This window comes from Garra rufa, chromosome 19 (genome assembly GCF_049309525.1).
Source record: "Garra rufa chromosome 19, GarRuf1.0, whole genome shotgun sequence".
NCBI lineage: Eukaryota > Metazoa > Chordata > Actinopteri > Cypriniformes > Cyprinidae > Garra > Garra rufa.
The window spans coordinates 11,976,913-11,997,629 of record NC_133379.1 but is presented as its reverse complement, the minus strand read 5'-3'; the positions used below and the strand labels follow the sequence as shown (position 1 = coordinate 11,997,629).

Genomic DNA, 20,717 nt, shown 5'->3' with positions numbered 1-20,717 from the left:
GCAATTTAAAATATTGGCTTTATATTTTAATATATATTTTAAAAAGCTGATTTTTCAGCATCATTACTGCAGTCTTCAGTGTCACGTGAGTCTTCAGAAATCATTCTAATATGCCGATTTATTATCAATATTCATATTTTTTGGAACCTGTGATACTTTTTTTGTTTTTAACGAATAAAACCGTAAAAAGAACAGCATTTATTCTAAATATAAATCTTCATATCAAAGAATCCTGAAAAAGCATTGTTATCAATGTTTGCAACATTGATAATAAATCAGCATATTAGAATGATTTCTGAAGGATCATGTGACACTGAAGACTGCAGTAATGATGCTGAAAATTTAGCTTTGACCACAGGAATAAATTCCAGTTTAAAGTATATTAAAATAGAACATTTTTTGAACAGTAAGATTTCAAATGTTTTTTTTTTAAGGAAGTCTCTTTTGCTCACAAAGAATGCATTTATTTGATAAAAAATACAGAAAAAAATGTAGAATTGTGAAATATTATTGCAATTTAAAATATTGGCTTTATATTTTAATATATTTTAAAATGTAATTTATTTATGTGATGCAAAGCTGATTTTTCAGCATCATTACTGCAGTCTTCAGTGCAACATGATCCTTCAGAAATCATTCCAATTTGCTGATTTATTATCTGTGTTTTGAAACAGTTCATATTTTTTTTAGAACTTGTGATTTTTTTATGATTTATGGATGAATAAAGTTAAAAAGAACAGCATTTATTAATAACAGAAATGTTTTCTAAAAATAAAAGTCTTTATCACTCTTCATCAATCTAACTCATCCTTGCTGAATAAAAGCTTCATTTTATTCATCAAAGAATCCTGAAAAAGTATCACATGTTCCAAAAATATTAAGCTGCACAATTTATTCCAACATTAATAATAAGTCAGCATATTAGAATGATTTCTGAAGGACCACAACACTAAATACTGAAGTAATGATGCTGAAAAAATTCAGCTTTGCACCACAGGAATAAATTGCAATTTAAAATATATTAAAATAAAAATCTGTTATTTTAATTTCCAATAATATCTTGCAATATTACTATTTTTTCTGTATTTTTTATCAAACAAACGCAGCCTTGATAAGCATAAGAGACTTTTTAAAACTATTTTGATTTCAGACTTTTGAACGACTATAATTTTATAATTCTCTGTAAATTAAGTTTTTATATAGATGATGTTAATAAAACACATGTACAATAGCGAGTGGGCGTTGATATCGTTTCCTATACAGTAATATTAGCCAATCATAACCATTTCAGTTTACAAACAGGCTCATTAAATGTCAATTACAAAACAGGGGACCAATCAGAAGACCCTGGAGGCGGGGCAAGTGTTGCAAGCTTTTGTTTGCAACTCATAGTGGCTGTGATATACCCTAAATTACAGAACATTTCTATATTTTCAAAAATAGTAGCTACCTATTCTGCTATTTGGCTATTTTCTGTTATTTCCATTTTTGCATCACATCTGTGACACACATACGTGCTTGTGTGGACGTATTTCAGTATATCTGAGAAAGACCCACAGATAGCGATTTGCAAAACTTGTAATGCCAAAATTTCAAGAGGGGTGTGTCTGCAGTCGTGCGTGCAGTGATGAGAGCACAGATCGGCGCATTGCGCGCAGACAGATGTAGCTTTCAGTGAGTGAAAAACAATGGATTTATGAACATAGTGGGGAAAAAATTAAAAGAAACGTATTTTGTGTAAGGTTTGTTTTTGAAAGTCGGTTCTTGAAATAAAGCTTTTAATTTTCATTGATGACTGCAGTGTTATTAGGGGTTAAGAATAGGGCTGCACGATTAATCGTTTTTAAACCGAAATCGCGATTTGAAAGGGTGCGATTTTCAAATCGCAAGAGCTGCGATTATTTCGATTTATTATCAAATGTGGTAACAAGCATATAAGTCGTTTTTGTCAGGTCACTTCAAGTGCATATTACGTCTTCATGCTTATATTACGTTTGATGCAGAGTTTAACCAATAGGGGGCATTTTAACACTGCATGTAGAGACATGCACGGGACGTATTTTTCAGTCCCGCCTCCGCAGAAATATGTTTATCTCGGTCCGTTCCTACCTCGACATTCATGTTTTGTCCCGCTCCTGCCCGCATAAAAGTAACCTATATAGTTTTTTTTTCAGTACATCAATTGAATTTACATGAAACAGTTTTGTAACATCTCGTAAGTTTCACAAAACCCCAGCATAAACGTCCCCGATAAAATATTTGTTATATAGGCTAAGCATCAACATTCACAAACCACTGTTATTCTTAACAGAATTAAGAGCAATCATGAGCTACTGTGTGTATCCAGAGCAGAATGCAAGCAGACAAAGCTAAAGTTGACATCTCAGTTCATTTGCGATCTCATAAAGCTCTAACACAATGAATATTATGCACAATGAATCTTTCACAATGTCTACACTTCGTGTGTTTTAATTCGCGAGCACGCAATATTCAGCACTGTGCAAGAATGTTTGAGCAGTGAGTGGATTCTAACTTAAACACCTGACTGCCTATCCTTGTGCTCACTGATAATAGCTGTAAGTTGTATACTAGTTGTTCTTGCTGCTTTTGTGCAATAGATGAATAACAATATTTTGCTTTTTAGATATTTCTATTTTGCGGGGATCCCGCGAATCATTTTATTTTCCCGCGTCCCGAACAGCCGCACTCGTCCATCAAGTTTTGTCCCGCGCTGCAGTAGGTTGCGTCGGGTCCCGCTATACTCCCGTAGGAGTGCAGGTCTCTACTGCATGTACTGAGCAAATAACGTTAACGCCATTTGGAAAAGATGAGCGGGAGCAGCGGCTCAACTTCCCAACAAAGTGTCTCTTAATGTAGGTTATCATCAGTGTTTTACTGATGTAAAATTGTTTACAGTGTATTTGGATTCCTAAAAGTTTAAGATTTTAATAATATTTTATTATATAATTTTAATTGTTAATTTAATTTTATTTAAGATACTGTAGTTATTTTCTTAATTTGTCATGATAACTGACAACTTTATTTTAAAAAAGGCAACAATGTTTAAGAGGTTTTAAATAAACAGTAGAACAGTGTAGCATACTTTGACTATGCTTGGTCTTTCTTTGGTTCTGTTAAAACCACCATATCAAACCTGTAGCTCTTTTATGAAATAGTAGTAAATCGCATTTTAAATCGCAAATCGCAATTTTGATCAGAAAAATCGCAATTAGATTTTTTCTCCAAATCGTGCAGCCCTAGTTAAGAAACTCTTAATTCTGACTTCAGGTGGTCTTAAATGTGGGGACTGATAGACAAGAATTGCGATAAAACTTCAAAAGGCTATTCATTGAATAAATATGAGCGCTGCACGTTTCAAAGTCATTTGCTGCGCTGCTTTGTGTACCACCAATCTGAAAGCGCCTCCTGCTGGAAGAGAAATGCATAGAGTTGTAAATGTGACCTGATGGATCCACAAGATAATGTGTTATAAAAAAAATTTAACAATTTAAACAAAGGCGGTAAATATATGTATATGTTATTTAAGTAATATAATACTTGATTGATAATAATTGTTTAAATTAATATAATTTATTTATTTTGTGTAACTTTAACATTAATTTGGTACTAATAATTGGCATAATTCTTTCGGTGTTTCGGTTTTCGGCCTTGGTTTCCTCTTTTTCGGTTTTCCGTTTCGGCCAAGAATTTTCATTTCGGTGCATCCCTATTCCTGAGCACTGCGTTTTGCTTTTTTTAGACACAAAGATGCGTTCTGTGTGAACAGCCCCTTAGAGAGGCAGTATAGTCATGATGACACCATAACGCTGACGGTCAAGGACAGAGGGTCACGGTGGAATAGAGAATCCCTAGCGACCATGAGCACAAGCATTAGTCATATACGAATGATGCAGCCATGACACACTGCACTATCACTGCTACAACTCAACACCCGCTGCTGGCAGTGTAAAGCTCATTTCAACACCAAACATGACAGCAGATATAGGCTGGCACAAACTCACTTCTCACACAGTTTGGATGGTACTGCACAGGTGCAAACCATTCTGAGCCACTTCTAAATGTGGTTGAACATTTGATACATATCTTGATATCTGGACATCTAACTGACATCTAAACACGCACACTGATGTTCAAAAGTTTGGGATTGGTAGAATTTTTTATGTTTTTTGAAGAAGTCTCTTCTGCTCATCAAGGTTGCATTTATTCATTTATTTATTACAGAAAATACTATGGAAGCCCGTTTCTGCCACTAAATTAAATAATAAAAATGGTTATTGCGACTTGTTATCTCACAATTCTGACCTTTTTGTCTCAGAATTTAAAGACATAAACTCTTAATTGTTAGTTATATAGTCGGAATTGCGGGATATAAACTCGTAACTCTGAGAAAAAAAAGTCGCAACTGCGAGATATAACCTTGCAATTACAAGTTATAAAGTCAGAATTCCGAGATATCAACCCGCAATTCTTAAAAATTGAAGTCAGAATTGTGTAACAAAAACTCACAACTGCAAGTAAAATTAGAATTGAGATATAAACTCGCAATTCTGAGAAATAGTCAGAATTGCATGATATAAACTGAGAAAAAAGTCGCAACTGCATGATATAACCTTGCAATTGCAAGTTATAAAGTCAGAATTCCGAGATATAAACCCGCAATTCTGAGAAATGAAATCAGAATTGTGTAATAAAAACTCACAACTAGGGTTGGGTACCGAAACCCGGTGCCAATACGGCACCGGTACCCATATAACCGGTAGGGCTGGGTAAAAAATATCGATTCTCCGATTTTAATCGATCTTCAGTTTAACGCAACGATATCGATTCGGGAAATCCCCGAATCGATTCTTAATGCACGTGCTTCACGTGAGAGGATATTTATTCCCCTCTCGTCCAGAAGGTGTCACTAGTGTTCCTGCTGAGAGTTTTCTCAACCGCTGGTGATCCAATCACAGCGCAAAGGAGCTGCCTTAGATCAGATCAGAACATGTTGATCAGCTGCTTTTTTTTTTTTTTTTGCAGAAAAATCTGGTGATCAAAAATGTTTAGGCTGTAGTTAAGAACTGTTAGTTTTATGGACAGTTAGAATGTTTTGTATACGCAGACAAGGGCTTTATGATGGGCCTGTTTTGAACGTTTTGAATTTAGAAAAATGTTTTATTTCTTAAACATGTTTGAAGTTCTTAATAGATTTCACTGTTGCACATTTACAGTCTTTTTATTTTTTTACAGTAATGTGCATTTTGCAGTTTGTTTACATGGTGTACAGTGGATGCACATAATTTTGAATTCTTGTTACAGTGTTCATTTAAAATAAAAGTTGTTTAAAATAAACAATTGTGCACCCTATTATTAATGTTGATGTGTATTTCAGTAATAAACTTAAGTAGGAGAGTTTCAGTTACCAGCATTTATATCAAAATATGGATCCCATGTCTGCAAAACTAACATTTTAAATGAAATATTGATAGCTAATCGATATTGAATCGAATCGAATCGAAATCGAATCGAATCGAAACCATAAAAATAAGAATCGAATCGAATTGCCAAATTGGTCACAATACCCAGCCCTAATAACCGGTATGTACCGGACCGAAACACAACGCGAATTTCGGTGCCTCATTTCGGTGCCACTTAAGTGTCTGAACTGTCTTTTGAAATATTTGTCTTCTGGTGCTATGACACGGATGTAAGAAGCTTTGATTTGTCAACATGCATGATCGCTAGTTAAATTTAAATACTGCATTCATGGGGTGTCAGAATGATCGGAAAAATTATTTCCTGAATGAGAAAACTCACGTGAACGTCGGAAAGCTTTGATGATACAAATCCAAGACATCTGGCCATTTTCACATTTCAAATCGCAAATCGTCGGGAAATGAAACCATCCAAGAAGCACGTGAATTCAGAAGCTATCGTTACTCTTGCTCTGACTGCAGCAGGTGGTCTGTCCTTAGCTAACGTTACATTAAACACGCTTAACTTAAAATGCCAAAAACTAAATGTTCTAAAGTGTGGCTATATTTCACAAAAAATGATTCAGACAACGCGACATGCAACGCATGTTTTACAACAGTTGTGTGTAAAGGGGGAAACACGTCAAACTTAATGAAACATTTGAGGGCACATGGAATAAGCTTGAAAGCATAGGGATGTACCGTGTTTGACAGTTTGTGGACATCAGCTGGCTCTATCAGCAGGGCGCGATTTGCTCTAGTCTATGCATCCCTGCCTCTGCTGAATTATTTGAATTCCCGTTGGGATAAAATATCCCGTGAAGCTCTCCTACGTCCTGATGTAAATCGTCTAAATGAATCAAATGATTCGCGATACACGCATTGAAGTTCTGTTCTCAATAAAATGATTCGCGATCCGATTGGAGCGATTCGAAAGAGTGAATCACTGTGCGTTACTTAATAACCACACGAAGCCAGTCACCATTAACAAAGGGGTTATTATTAAAATGAAGAAGCAACAAAAAAACGTTTCGGAGGATGATTCCTCCCGCATATACATTTGAGTGCAGTGCAAGGGAAATACCCCGAAACCCGAGCCTTAAAGGGACAGACACCCAGACCCTTACAAGTGGTTTACTAATTCGTAAATAGTTTCCAAAAGCTCTGTTTATACTTTGCTCACTTTCTCTATATAATTTATTTGTTGTCTGAAATTAAATCATTACAATTAATAGACCTAACTTACTAAACTTAATTTTTTTTTTATGAAACTGTGATCACATTAGACAGTTTTTGTATTAAAAACATTTCATGACATGACACGTAACAGATTACACTAACAATTTGGTCACCCTTCCACCTATAGGAAGAGAAAAAAGATTTAGACTAGAATGGAGACAGATCTGAACACTGGGCATGCGCACATCAATCTAACGTTATTTTTATCACAATGTACCACAATAATACTGTTTTATGTATAATAGTAAGGGCTAAGTGTAGACATTTAAAAAAAACACAATCTTTTAGGTAGAACAATTAATTTCATTGTTAGTTTCAGGTCAGAGCTGTACCCCTTCTAGCCACAACCCTGTCCCCTGCCCTAGTCTTACCAGGACATGCAATAAGTCAGGAGAGGTGTTCTATTTTGCCAGAGAAGGCAAATATGGTAATATTTCTGCAAAAGAATTGCTGAAATTTGAAGCTGTTAAATTATTGTAGTTGGGTTAGGTGGCTTAGATTTTATTGTTGTGTTTTGTATTTACTTATATATTAATGTATACTTTAAACTTTTAATACATTTTTCATTTTAAAGAACCTTTTTTGTCCAATAAAAAGATATTCTTGTGTCATCCACCATTTTGTGGCTTTTTTTAAAAGTATCGGTTCAGGCACCGTTTTGGCACCGGTACCGTTTTAAAAGTATCGATTTGGCACCGGTATCGAATAAACCCCAAACGATACCCAACCCTACTCACAACTGGAAGTTAAGTCAGAATTTTGAGATATAAACTCGCATAAAGTCACGATTGCGTGATATAAACTGGCAATTCTTACTTTTTTCCTCAGAATTGTGAGATATAAACTCTCAATTGCAAGTTATAAAATCAGAATGGCAAGATATAACTCGTAATTCTGAGAAATAAAGTTGCAACTGCGTGATATAAACTTGCAATTGTGAATTATAAAGTCAGAAACCAAGAAATAAACCCACAATTCTGAGAAATGAAGTCAGAATTGTGCAATATAAACTCACAGGTCTATGAACATATCAGTCTTTTTTTTCTCCCCAGAATTGGACTTTATAACTCGCATTTGCAAGTTTATATCTCACAATTCTGAGGGGAAAAAAGTCAAATTTGTTAGATATAAAGTCACAATTGCGAGAAGTCAGAATTGCGAGTTTATATCTTGCATTTCTGACTTTATAATTCGCAATTGTGCATTTATATTTTACAATTCTGGGAAAAAAGTCAGAATTGCGAGATAAAAAGTCACAATTACCTTTTTTATTTTATTCAGTGGCGGAAATGGGCTTCCATAAAATACAGACATATTATTGCAATTTAAAATAATGGTTTTCTATTTTAATTTACTGAAAAATGTAATTTATTGCAGCGATGCAAAGCTAATTTTTCTATCAGCTTTTAGTGTCATATGATCCTTTAGCAATTATTGTAATATGCCGATTTATTATCAATGTTGTGCTGCTTAATATATTTTTTGGAAGCTGTGATATTTTTTTTTCAGAATTCTTTGATGAATAATAAAGCTAAAAAGCATTTATTCCAAAAAGAAATATTTTCTAACAATATAAGTCTCGGCTATCACTTTTATCAATTTAACGCATCCTTGCTGAATAAAAATATGAATTTCTTTGAAAAAACACTAAGCCAAAACTTTTGAATGGTAGTGTAAATTGAAACAGAAGATTTCTATTTTGAATAAAGTAAACAAACAAGACAGACAGTCCTATATAGTCAGAAGATCAGATCTGTGTATTAAGCCTTGCAGTGCGATCACAGTCATAATGAACAGGTTTTCCAGCATGCAACTGGTGTTTACACTTTTCAGGAAGTTTACACTTTTTACAGTTGTCTCTGCAGACTTTTAACTTCAGGAAACACCTTGAGCTCCTCACGAGAAATGGAGTAAGAGACTCTGAAGGAACGTGCAACAGCGCGTCAGCATGAAATGAACGTCTGATTGCAGAAGTCTGGTGAATCATTGAGGCTTGACTGTCAAACGATGGCCTAGACGTCTTGCAGACTGACAGGAAGCGCAACACCACAAACCTGCATTCTGCTCTTGTTTTCGTTCCCATGTTTTTTACTTGCTGCTGATCGCTTTGCATAATAACTGAGCCTTCAATAACACACACAACCATGTCCTATATGATCTTTTACTCAACAGACTGAATATAACTCTCTTGTGATGAATGTGATTTTTTTAATTTTTTAATTTTTTTTAATATAGGGGATATCGAGGTCAGCAAGTCATCTGGTGCCACTCTCCAAAAACAGTTTGGCATTTATAAACTCAGAATTTATGATTATTGTTTGAAAAAATTAGATGTACACACAAATAATTAATATATAAAATATTATTTTTTCCCACATTACATATTTAGAGTAATTACATTTGAATTTTTTTTTAATAAATAAATAAATAAATTTGGCAGGTTCTATTTAACTATATTTTTATCCCGTTTAATTTTTGTTTTATTAGTTAATAATTTACATATAATTTATTCATTTCAATGTGTGTCTGTATATTTACACTACCAGTCAAAGGTTTTTGAACAGTAAGATATTTCATGGCTTTTAAAGAGCCTGCATTTATTTGATCCAAAGTGCAGCAAAAACAGTAAAAAGGTAAAACATTGTACTTAAAATAACTGCTTTCTATTTGAATATATTTTAAAATGTAATTTATTTCTGTGATCAAAGCTACATTTTCAGCATCATTACTGCAGTTTTCAGTGTCACATGATCCTTCTGAAATCATTCTATATGCTGATATGCTGTTCAAAAAACATTTATTATTATTATTATTATTATTATCAAAATTTAAAACAGTTGAGTACTTTTTTTCATGATTCTTTGATGAATAGAAAGATTCAAAGATCAGCATTTATCTGAAATAAAAAGCTTTTGTAACATTATACACTACACCATTCAAAAGCTTGAGTTTTCTTGCTAAATAAAATACTTTAAATTGACCAAAAGTGATGATAACTGCAATTATAATGTTACAGATTTCTATTTCAGATAAATGCTGTTCTTCTGAACTTTCTATTCATCAAAGATACCTGAAAAAACCTACTCAGCTGTTTTCAACATAATAATAATAATACTTTTTTAAGCATCAAACTAGAATGACTTCTGAAGAATCATGTGACTGAGTAATGAAGTAATGATGCTAAAAATTAAGCTATAAAATCACAGAAATAAATTACATTTAAAAAAATATTCAAATAGAAAACAGTTATTTTAAACAGTAAAAATATTTCAAAATTGTACTGTTTTAGCTGTACTTTGGATCAAATAAATGCAGACTTGGTGAGCAGAAGAGACTTAATTAAAAAAACATTAAATTATTATTTTTAATAATTGCATTTTGTAATTTTTTTTTCTGAGGCAGTCTGTACAATTCATTACATTTTGTTTTTGTTTTGTTTTAAAATTAATAATATTAAAAATTAATTTGGCATATGTTTTACTTTTTTTTTTTTTTATAATTTCCCCCTTTGTTTCTCACATTTATTTATCTTTTTCTTTACCATTGCAGTGGTCCTGTATCACTTACTGATGCAAATAAAACAACCAAGCTGCAGGACACTCAGTGGAGCGGTTTCATGAAATAAACCTCATCCATCACTCAGAGAAAAACTTCATCTTTCTATCAGTGTTTAAAAGACAAACTCTGCATTCAGATGCCCAAACCACTGCACTAGAGAACATGAAGACAACATCATGCTTTCAAAGAACAACCGTGACAAACCATGAGAGTTCAGCACTGATCCTATCATTACCCAGAAACATGTGAGATATCAAGATTTACTGTACTTAAAACAACGGTCACAAGCCATGCTTAACCCTGAAAAGCCAAAAAATAAAATATTTTGAAATGCAAAGATCTAAAAAAAAAAAAATAAATAAATAAAAAATGATGCATATGCTTTCAAGGCTCATATAGCATGATACAGAGTCCCAAATTGAGCTAAAATATGCAACGTGAGATCTTCATGCTTACATAAAATTATATAAATATATCAGTCAACAATCTATATCTCCAATAATGTCTCAGTAAGATTTAAAGGCTTAGTTTGAAGGTCAACACTGCAAAAAAAGCTTGTCTTACTTAGAATTTTTATCTTGTTTCTAGTCAAAATATATCAAAATTCTTAAATTAAGATGCATTTACTAGATAAGCAAAATGATCTAAGACATTCAATCTTGTTTCCAGGGGAACACAAACTAAATTAAGTGCATTATTCTTAAAACAAGACTAAACATCTTGCATTTTACTTATCTAGTAAATGCATCTTAATTTAAGAATTTTAGCTATTTTGACTAGAAACAAAACAAAAATACAAAGGAAGATAAGCCTTTTTTCCAGTGAAAACATTTAATGCAACGCAATACAATGATGATTGAGGCCTGATGATCCAATTTGTGACCCTGGACCACAACCAGTAAGTGAAAGCTGAATAAATAATCTGTCCATCGATGTATGGTTTTCCTAGGATAGGGCGATATTTGGCCAAGATACAACTATTTGAAAATCTGGAATCTAAGGGTGCAAAAAAATAAAATATTGAGAAAATTGCCCTTTAAAGTTTTGCAAAAAATGCTTTTCTTGCTTAGATTTTTTGTCTTGCTTCCAGCCAAAATATCTACAATTCTTAAATCAAGAAGGATATTCTAGAAAAATGTAAAATTATTGTCTTGTTTTTAGAAAAAAAAACAAGTCGAAATTAAGTGAGTTTTTGCTTAGAACAGGCAAAATAATCTGCCAATGGGGTAAGACAAAACTCGCTTAATTTTGACTTGTTTTTTCTGAAAACAAGACAATAATTTTTACTTGTGTAGAAAATCCTTCTTGATTTAAGAATTGTATAAGATTTTTGACTGGAAACAAGACAAAAATTCTAATTAAGAAAGGCATTTTTTGCAGTGAAGCAATGCATTTTACTAATCAAAAGTTAAGTTTTGATATATTTACAGTAGAAAATGTACAAAATATCTTCATAAAAGAAAAATCGATCATTTTGACCCATTCAATGTATTTTTTGCTATTGCTACACATATACCCATGCTACTTAAGACTGGTTTTGTGCTCCAGGGTCACATTTGAGACAGATTTGTCTCAAGATTGTCTGGATAATCTAGTAAAGCAAAGCTGCTTCAATCCAGTAAGAGTTCATCTTGAAATATTACTAACAATATCAAAGTTATTCTTATGTTCACTTATATACATCAATAAAAGCACAAGCTGAAGGTGGACTTTGTATAATTACACATGTCTTTCAACCCTCAGTCAGACAGAAGGCATGTTGTAGACTGGTGCTTTTCTTACTTTATTTAAAAAAAAATTAAATGATTAAATCAAGAAGGATTGTCTAGGAAAGTACAAATAGTTTTCTTGTTTTCAGAAAAAAAAGTCAAAATGAGTAAGTAAGTTTTTGCTTAGAATAATAATCTGGCAATGGGGTAAGAAAGATCATTTATTTCAAACAGAAAACAAGCCAAAATATCTAAAAATTCTTAAATCAAGAGGGATTTTCTAGTAAAAATTATTGTCTTGTTTTCAGAAATAACACGTCAAAATTAAGTGGGTTCTTGCTTGAAACAAGCTAAATAATCTGCCAATGTGGTAAGAAAAATAATCTTGTTTTCTGTTTGAAATAGATTATTTTTTTCTTACCCCATTGGCAGATTGGCAAAAACAAGATCATTTTTACTAATCTAGAAAATCCTTCTTGATTTAAGAATTTTTAGATATTTTGGCTGGAAACAAGACAAAAAAAAATCTAAGTAAGAAAAGCATTTTTTGCAAAGTAGCAACCTGCATTTCAAATACAACACAATAGCTTCACAGGGTTAATATTCTTCTTAGTATGTTTCATAAACCTGCTTATGTGCACGAGCTGAGGTGAGCATGAAGTTAATCCACAGAAGGAACAGAGGCAGACCGCTTACCTGCAACAGGACATGACATCAGCACAGAGAGAAGAACAACAAATATTCAAGATGACGGTCTCTCACTGTCTGCACAGGAAACTACACAGCCTCGTATAACAAACTACCAGCAGCAGATAACGGCGAAACCCCCGTGTCCCAACACTGAGGAGTGTGTCCAACAGATTACTGAGAAGTCTAACTGACAGCTACTGATGCTATCAGGAGAAGAAACTCCCTTCTCGACTTCACTCACCCAACTGAGACGTCTCTCAGATCTAAGCACTGACGTTCAAAATCATAAGAGTTTGTTGAACTACTCCAACACTAGAAATCATTCCCACGTCTGACGGAAGATCATAGGTTCTTACCGTGGACGAGCCGTCAGGGACATCTACGATCAGCTGCTGCTCTCCTCCGGAGTTCGCCTTATGGAAGCGGCGGCGCGAGTGTCCCTGTAGAGCCGCGTCGTCGCTCTCGCTGGCGTTTTCCACCTGTAAAGATCCAGAGTCAGAGATGTCACCATCCTGGTTGAACATCCAGTTCTTCCAGATCACTGAAAGCCTGTGGAGGCGCAGGAGACTCATGTGGACGGCTTTCACATGCTATACGGAACGAAAGAAAGTGGGTTTGTCGTGTTCGAGTGACGGAGTCGGCTAGCGTCGCGCAGCAGAGATGAAGTCAGGCCACAGCTTCCTGCAGGAAGCTGTAAATACACAAATATCCTCTGCAAGCAGAAGAAACACATCTCTAGCGAGACCTTTGTATAGCTTATGTGTTTGAAACTGTAAATAGTTCAACTTCAGATACTACACTGCAAAAAATGCTTTTCTTACTTAGATTTTTTTTGTCTTGTTTCCAGCCAAAATATCTAAAAATTCTTGAATAAGGAAGGATTTTCTAGACAAGTAAAAATTTGTGTCTTGTTTTTAGTAAGAGTTTTTGCTTAAAACAAGCAAAATAATCTGCCAATGGGGTAAGAAAAATAATCTAGTTGTCTGCTTGAAATAAGATTTTTTTTTCTTACCCCATTGGCAGATTATTTTGCTTGTTTTAAGCAAAAACTCACTTCATTTTGACTTGTTTTTACTAAAAACAAGATAATAATTTTTACTTGTCTAGAAAATCCTTCCTGATTCAAGATTTTTTAGATATTTTGGCTGGAAACAAGACAAAAAATCTAAGTAAGAAAAGCATTTTTTTGCAGTGTAGCGGTGTGTCTGAAGAACATGTTTCTACTGCTTTTCTTACTTAGATTTTTTGTCTTGTTTTCAGACAAAATATCTAAAAATTATGTAAAAAGTAAGTTAAAATTATGTCTTGTTTTCAGAAGAAAAGCTAAAATTAAGGGAATTTTTTGCCTGAAACAAGCTAAATAACCTGCCAACAGGGTAAGCAAAATAATCTAGTTTTCTGCTTGAAATAAGAATTTTTTCTTACCCCATTGGCAGATTTATTTGCTTGTTTTAAGCAAAAACTCACTTAATTTTGACTTTTTATTCTGATAATAAGACTTGTCTAGAAAATCCTTCTTGATTTAAGAATTTTTAGATATTTTGACTGGAAACCAGACAAAAAAATATCAGTAAGAAAAGCATTTTTTGCAGTGTAGTGAATCAGTATAAAGTCTGTCCAGCAGCTGAGGATCAGTGCTGACCACAAAACCAGTCATAAGGCTCAATATTTTTTAAATTGAGATTTATACATTGTCTGAAAGCTAAAAGTAAAAACAAATATGTTTGCATTGATGTATGGTTTGTTTGGCTGAGATGCAACTATTCTAAAATCTGTAATCTGAGGGTGCAAAAAAAAAAGCAAAATATTGAGAAAACCACCTTTAAAGTTGTTCAAATGAAGTTCTTAGCAATTCATATTACTAATCAGTTTTTATATATTTATGGTAGGAAATGTTTAAAATATTGGTAACACTTTACAATAAGGTTCATTACTTAATATTAGTTCTCAGTTAATATTAATTTCAGCATTTACTAATGCATTTTTAAAATGACAAGTTGTGTTTGTTAACATTGGTGAATTAACATGAACAAACAATTAACTATTCTATTTTTATTAACTAACATTAATAAATAGTGCAATAAATGTATTATTCATTTTTCGTTCTTGTTAGTTAAAACATTAACTAATGTTAACAAATGACACCTTATTGTAAAGTGTTACGATGGAACATGCTCTCTACTTAATATCCTAATGATTTTTGGCATTAAAGAATAATCAATAAGTTTGATCCATACAATGTATTTTTGGCTATTGCTAAAAGTACACACCCATTCTACTTAAGACTAGTTTTGTGGTCCAAGGTCACATATCACATAAGATTTAGGGTTTCTGCAGGTTTATCGAGATAAATGCAAGTCTTTTCAAGATCTAGACCAAGAAAATAAATTGATGAGATGCAATATGGTCTCTGAATGTAAATGTCTAGGGAGTATGCAATGAGTTGCATTAACAACACTTTTGTAAAGATTTCCACTACAAAAAAAATAGAACTGTAATATGGAAATAACTGTATCACCTGACACAATAAATTGCTGTAAAAAAGTGCTGTTCTTCCTCAGTAATTTTGTCTTGTTTTCTACCGCTAATCTCTAAAGATTTTTAAATAATCAATATACAATTACAAAAGAAGTAAAAGGACAGAAGTCGTCTTGTTTTCTGAGAAGCCGGTTAAAATGAGGTCAGTTTCTGATTAAAACAAGAACAAATATTGCCAATGGGTCAACTTAATTCAACTTAATCAACTTAACTCAAAGGGAAAGCAAGTTGTTATGACACACTGACAGATACTTGCTTTTGTTTCAACCATGAACTCACTCTATTTTGTTCAATTTCTCAGAAAACAAGACTTCATGTTCATTTTGCATCTCAAATCAATGTATCTTGATTTAAGAATATTTAGATATTTGTGTTCGAAAACAGGACAACAATATTAGGGAAGATATTCATTTTTGTGCATGCAATATTTAAAGCGGTGACTTTTATAATTTGAAACATTTTGCTCTAATTTGAGACCTTTTTAAAAGCCTGTTAGCAAAAATCTTAATTTAACAGTAAATGCTATAAAAAATGCTATGGGAAAAAGTCTGTTTTTCATTTAAATAACCAGTGTTGGGTATAATGCAAGTAACGTGAGTTATGTAATCAGATTACTTTTTTACTAGCAAAGTAAAAAAGTAACTAATAAAGTAACGCATTACTTTTTAATTAACAAGAAAATATCTGAGTTACTTTTCCAAATAAGTAATGCCAGTTTCATTTTTCAAAAAGATTCAGTATTCCTCAAAATAAAATAAAAAAAAATATATATTTTTTTTTTCTTGTTCTGTGGTCTACTGTACAGATGTGAATTTTTTTGTTAGGCTTTTGGTGTGAAAAGGCTTTTACATTAGCCAAAAATATAACTTTTTATATTAAAAACAAACAAACAAACCCTGCCCAGATTTAAAAAGTAATGCAAAAGTAATGTAACATTACTTTCCATAAAAAGTAACTAACATAACTAGTTGAAAAAAGAAACAGTAAGTAAATGATTAATAAACAATTTAAATGTATTTTTACATCTTATTAGTTAGTGTGTTAATAAATGCTTTATTTATACATATTTTTACTGTAATTCATCATTAATTGAGGTGGTTATAAAACATTTAGTAGTTTTACTACTATTATTATTATTATTATTATTATTATTATCAAAAGTGAGAACTACTTATGCCTCGGTCAAGGTTTTACAAAGAAGATTTCAAGGCTCACTTATCTTCTATTTTCTTCATTTTGTTGGTTTTTGTTAGTTTTGTTGCTTTATCTTGTTGCCTTTAATTACTTTCTTGATTTTTTTTCATTTTGTTGTTTATTTAGTTCCTTTTTTATTTTTATATATTGCTTAATTGTTAATTTTATATCTAGTGTACAGTTGAACAGTTTAATTTTTTGCGTTTTTTAAAAATTCTCAATTTTTAATAGAGCATTTATTAACACACCATTACTATATGTGACCCTGGACCACAAAACCAGTCATAAGGTTACATTTTACAAAACTGAGATATATACATCATATTGTTAGGATAGGACAATATTTGGCCGAGATACATCTATTTGAAATCTGAAATCTAAGGGTGCAAAAAATCAAAATACTGAGAAAATCACCTTTAAAGTTGTCCAAATTAAGTTTATAGCAATGCATATTACTAATCAAAAATTACATTTGGATAGGTTTACAGTAGGAATTTTACAAAAAATCTTCATGGAACATGATCTTTACTTAATTTCCTAATGATTTTTGACATAAAAGAAAAATCAAAAATTTTGACCCATACAATGTATTTTTGGCTATTGCTACAAACATACCCCAGCGACTTAAGACTGGTTTTGTGGTCCAGGGTCACATATGTCTAAATAATATGTATAAATGTACTTTTAAATTGTTTATTAATAATTTACAGACACTTTCTGAATGATCTTATGAGCCTAAATAACTGGTTTGTTAATAATGTGATGTGACTTAACTTAATTATAAATATACAAATATTAAACATTATCGATATGCTCATAAATCAATAACAAACCATTTATACATGTATTTATAAATTGCTTACTACTGTCTTATTAATGTAGGGACAATGCTTTATAAATTATGAATGGACTATTTACTAATGCTTAACGGTTCATAACATGCAGTTATTATAAAGTGTTACTAAAGATTTTAGTATTTTGATATATACGCACATCATTATAGATAATGAAATATGCCTTTTTTAAGAAAAACTTAAAATGTGACTACTTTTTACAGTAACCACAGCTGCCAAGGTTTTGGTTTTATCATAAAAATCACTCAGCTGTGCATGAGATGCAACAACAGACAGCAAAACGAAGCAAAGCTTCTTCATCTGGTTAACTGTTGTAATTAAAGTATCTGTCAGCTCTGTTCAAACCCTAGTGTACCTAGGCAGCACTTCAAGGCCTCATGGGTGCAGGGCGACGTGAAGTGGTCGGACAAAAACGTTAAGCTGTTTCTTAACGTAACTCACTTAGGCCACACTCTACACCATCACATGCATGCTTTGTGGAGAACTCTCATGGTGTTTCTCGTTTGCAAGTCACTTGGGATAAAAGCATCTTTTAAATTAATAAATGGAAAAGGCAGTCTCAAAATGCATTGCAAGAAAATCCATGCTAGATGGTGGATGAGTCGAGAGAATGCTGATGTTTCTACTGAAACATATTAATAAAAAATGGAAAATTCCGGTCAATACACGTGTGCCGAGGGCGTTACTTGTTAAATTATTGTGTCATTAGTCTTGTGCTCTTGATGTGAGCAGTGTAATCTGTCACTTATGAGTGTGGATGCTCTTTTAAACAGTAGACGGCAGATATGGAGGTGCATGGAGTGAAGAGAGAGAGACGGGTTGTCATGTCGGAGAAGAACGGTCATCCATCACGCCATTAATGTGACACGCAGCTTTAAGCATCCAGGGGACAGATGATAGAAAAGACGCATTTCAGTGTTTGGTTCTGGACGAAAGATTGCGAGAGAGAGATGGGTAAACAGGCTGTAAAAAATATATTTATGACTATAAAATATATGTGACCCTGGACCACAAAACCAGTCATAAGGTTAAATTTTACAAAACTGAGCTGTATAGATCATATGAAAGCTCAATATATAAGCTTTCCATTGATGTATGGTTTGTTAGGATAGGACAATATTTGGCTGAGATACATCTATTTGAAAATCAGGAATCTGAGGATGCAAAAAAATCTAAATACTGAGAAAATCACCTTTAAAGTTGTCCAAATTAAGTTCTTAACAATGCATATTACTAATCAAAAATTACATTTTGATATATTTACAGTAGGAATTTTACAAAAAATCTTCATGGAACATGATCTTTACTGAATTTCCTAATGATTTTTGGCATAAAAGAAAAATCAATAATTTTGACCCATACAATGTATTTTTGGCTATTGCTACAAATATACCCCAGCGACTTAAGACCGGTTTTGTGGTCCAGGGTCACATTTTTGCAGTGTGGCCTTTCCCTCTTGGCTGTATTTTTCTTAAATAAATAATGACACTGTGTGATATGTCATGTGATGATGTTTATCTGAGGGTTTATTTTCTAAATTTTAAGACCTGCCAAGGACCAGATAATTTATTATGTCCTGATACAGAAAACAATGAAATTCAATAGAGTGTCCTAACTTTTTCACATGACTGTACATCATCAATATATCTGATGTTATAAAAACAACATACAAATTTGAGCTGCTGCAGGAAAGGTACGGAGTCAAAGTTGTCTTAAACATGAAACATACTTTCAGGGTCAGAAATTTACTTTTCCATTATTTTCCCCCGTAACTAATTTCCAGAGTATTTTCATTTAAAACGGCCCAGTGTTAAATTTTGTTTGACTTCGGCTTCGGCCAAGAATTTTTATTTCGGTACATCCCTAAAACAAATCCTGAAATGTCTGTACCTTTTTGCTCTGGAAGTGAATTTCTCCTTTAATTGTGTCCTACATATTTTGCTATTCTAACTCTTGCTTATTTCTGTCATTGCTATCAGACACAGAGGGTTGTGACTGACAAGAAATGTACACTTTAATACCATTACACTGATAATGTTTAACCACCTCACAAGCACTTCCTCATCTTCACTCTGAATGTGACATAAGCATAGGACCATTTACTTATATTTACCACTATAAAACCAATAGTGGAAATATTTCTATCAACTGCAGTATTGGGGTAATACAACAGAAGTAATGCAAGCCATGTTTTCAGATTACTTTCGAGTAACTTGTAAAGTAACTTATTACTTTTGAAATTACAAGAGTTACTTTTTAAATAAGTTACTTTGTTTCCCCATACATTCACTGACATCTCTCCTGTTCCCATGTTCAGAGAAACTGTGAGTGAGGTGCAGAGACAGAGGCACTTCCTTAAGCCTGAGGCTTATTGCCAAAAATATAAATTTTGTCTTTTTTATTATAAAAAAAATAGATAAGCAAGCCTAACCCAGGTGACAAAAAAGTAATGCAATGCATTGCATGCAAAATTAACTAAGTAACGCAATTAGTTACTTTTTTATGGAGTAATGCATTATTGCAATGCATTACTTTTAAAAGTAACTGATCAGCTGATGAGTTTCAGCCTAGTAAAGCACAAAATAATGCTGAGTCACATCATACAAAAGCACGGCACGTTTCTCATCTGGTCCTGTGGCATACAGTGCCTTGCAAAAGTATTCATACCCCTTCATTTTTTTCACATTTTGTTTTGTTGCAGCATTATGTTATACTGCTTTAAATTAGTTTTTTCCCACATCAATCTACATCTCATACACCATAATGACAAAGCACAAAACAGGTTTGTAACAACTTTGCAAATTTATTAGAAATAAAAAACTGAAAAGATCTTGTTGCATAAGTATTCATTCTGGGACACTCAAAATTGAGCTCAGGAGCATTCATATTGCTTCTAGATGTTACTACAGTTCGAGTGGAGTTAAACTGTGGCAATTTCATTTGAATGAGTCTGATTTAGAAAGGCACACACCTCTCAGTAAAGGTCTAACAGCTGAAAATGCATATCAGAGCAAAAACCAAGTCCTGAGGTCAAGATAACTGCCTGTAGAGCTCAGTGACAGACTTGCGTTAAGGCAATGATCTAGGGAAGAGTTCAGAAAAAAAATCTACTGCATTGAAGGTTGACAGAAGCATTATCCATAATGGAAGACGATTGGAACAACTAGGACTCTAGAAAATGTCCAAGCTGACAGAGATGGAGAGGTGAAAAGGTGAGGCAAAGAATGGCAGATAATTGCCAAATGCAGATGTGCAAAGCTTGTCACATCAGACCCAAAAAGACTTGAGACTGTAAAGGTGCTTCAACTATGTACTGAGTTAAGGGTATGAATACTTATGCAATGTACTTATTTCAGTGTTTTAGTTTTAATACATTTGTCAAATTTGCAAATCTGGTTTTTGCTTTGTCATTATTATGGTGTGTGGAGTGTAAATTGATGTGGGGAAAAACTAATTTA

General features: G+C 32.9%; 1 protein-coding gene across 3 annotated transcripts in view; it reads right to left on the bottom strand.

Moving 5' to 3' along the window:
* rapgef6 (Rap guanine nucleotide exchange factor (GEF) 6) overlaps positions 1-20,717 on the bottom strand; it is a 130,669-nt gene that overhangs the window by 73,874 nt on the left and 36,078 nt on the right. For all 3 annotated transcript variants that reach the window (XM_073824732.1, XM_073824731.1, XM_073824733.1), the window contains exon 6: positions 13,030-13,152. In XM_073824732.1, coding sequence (XP_073680833.1) covers positions 13,030-13,152 — 123 coding nt within the window. The remainder of the gene's footprint in view (positions 1-13,029; positions 13,153-20,717) is intronic.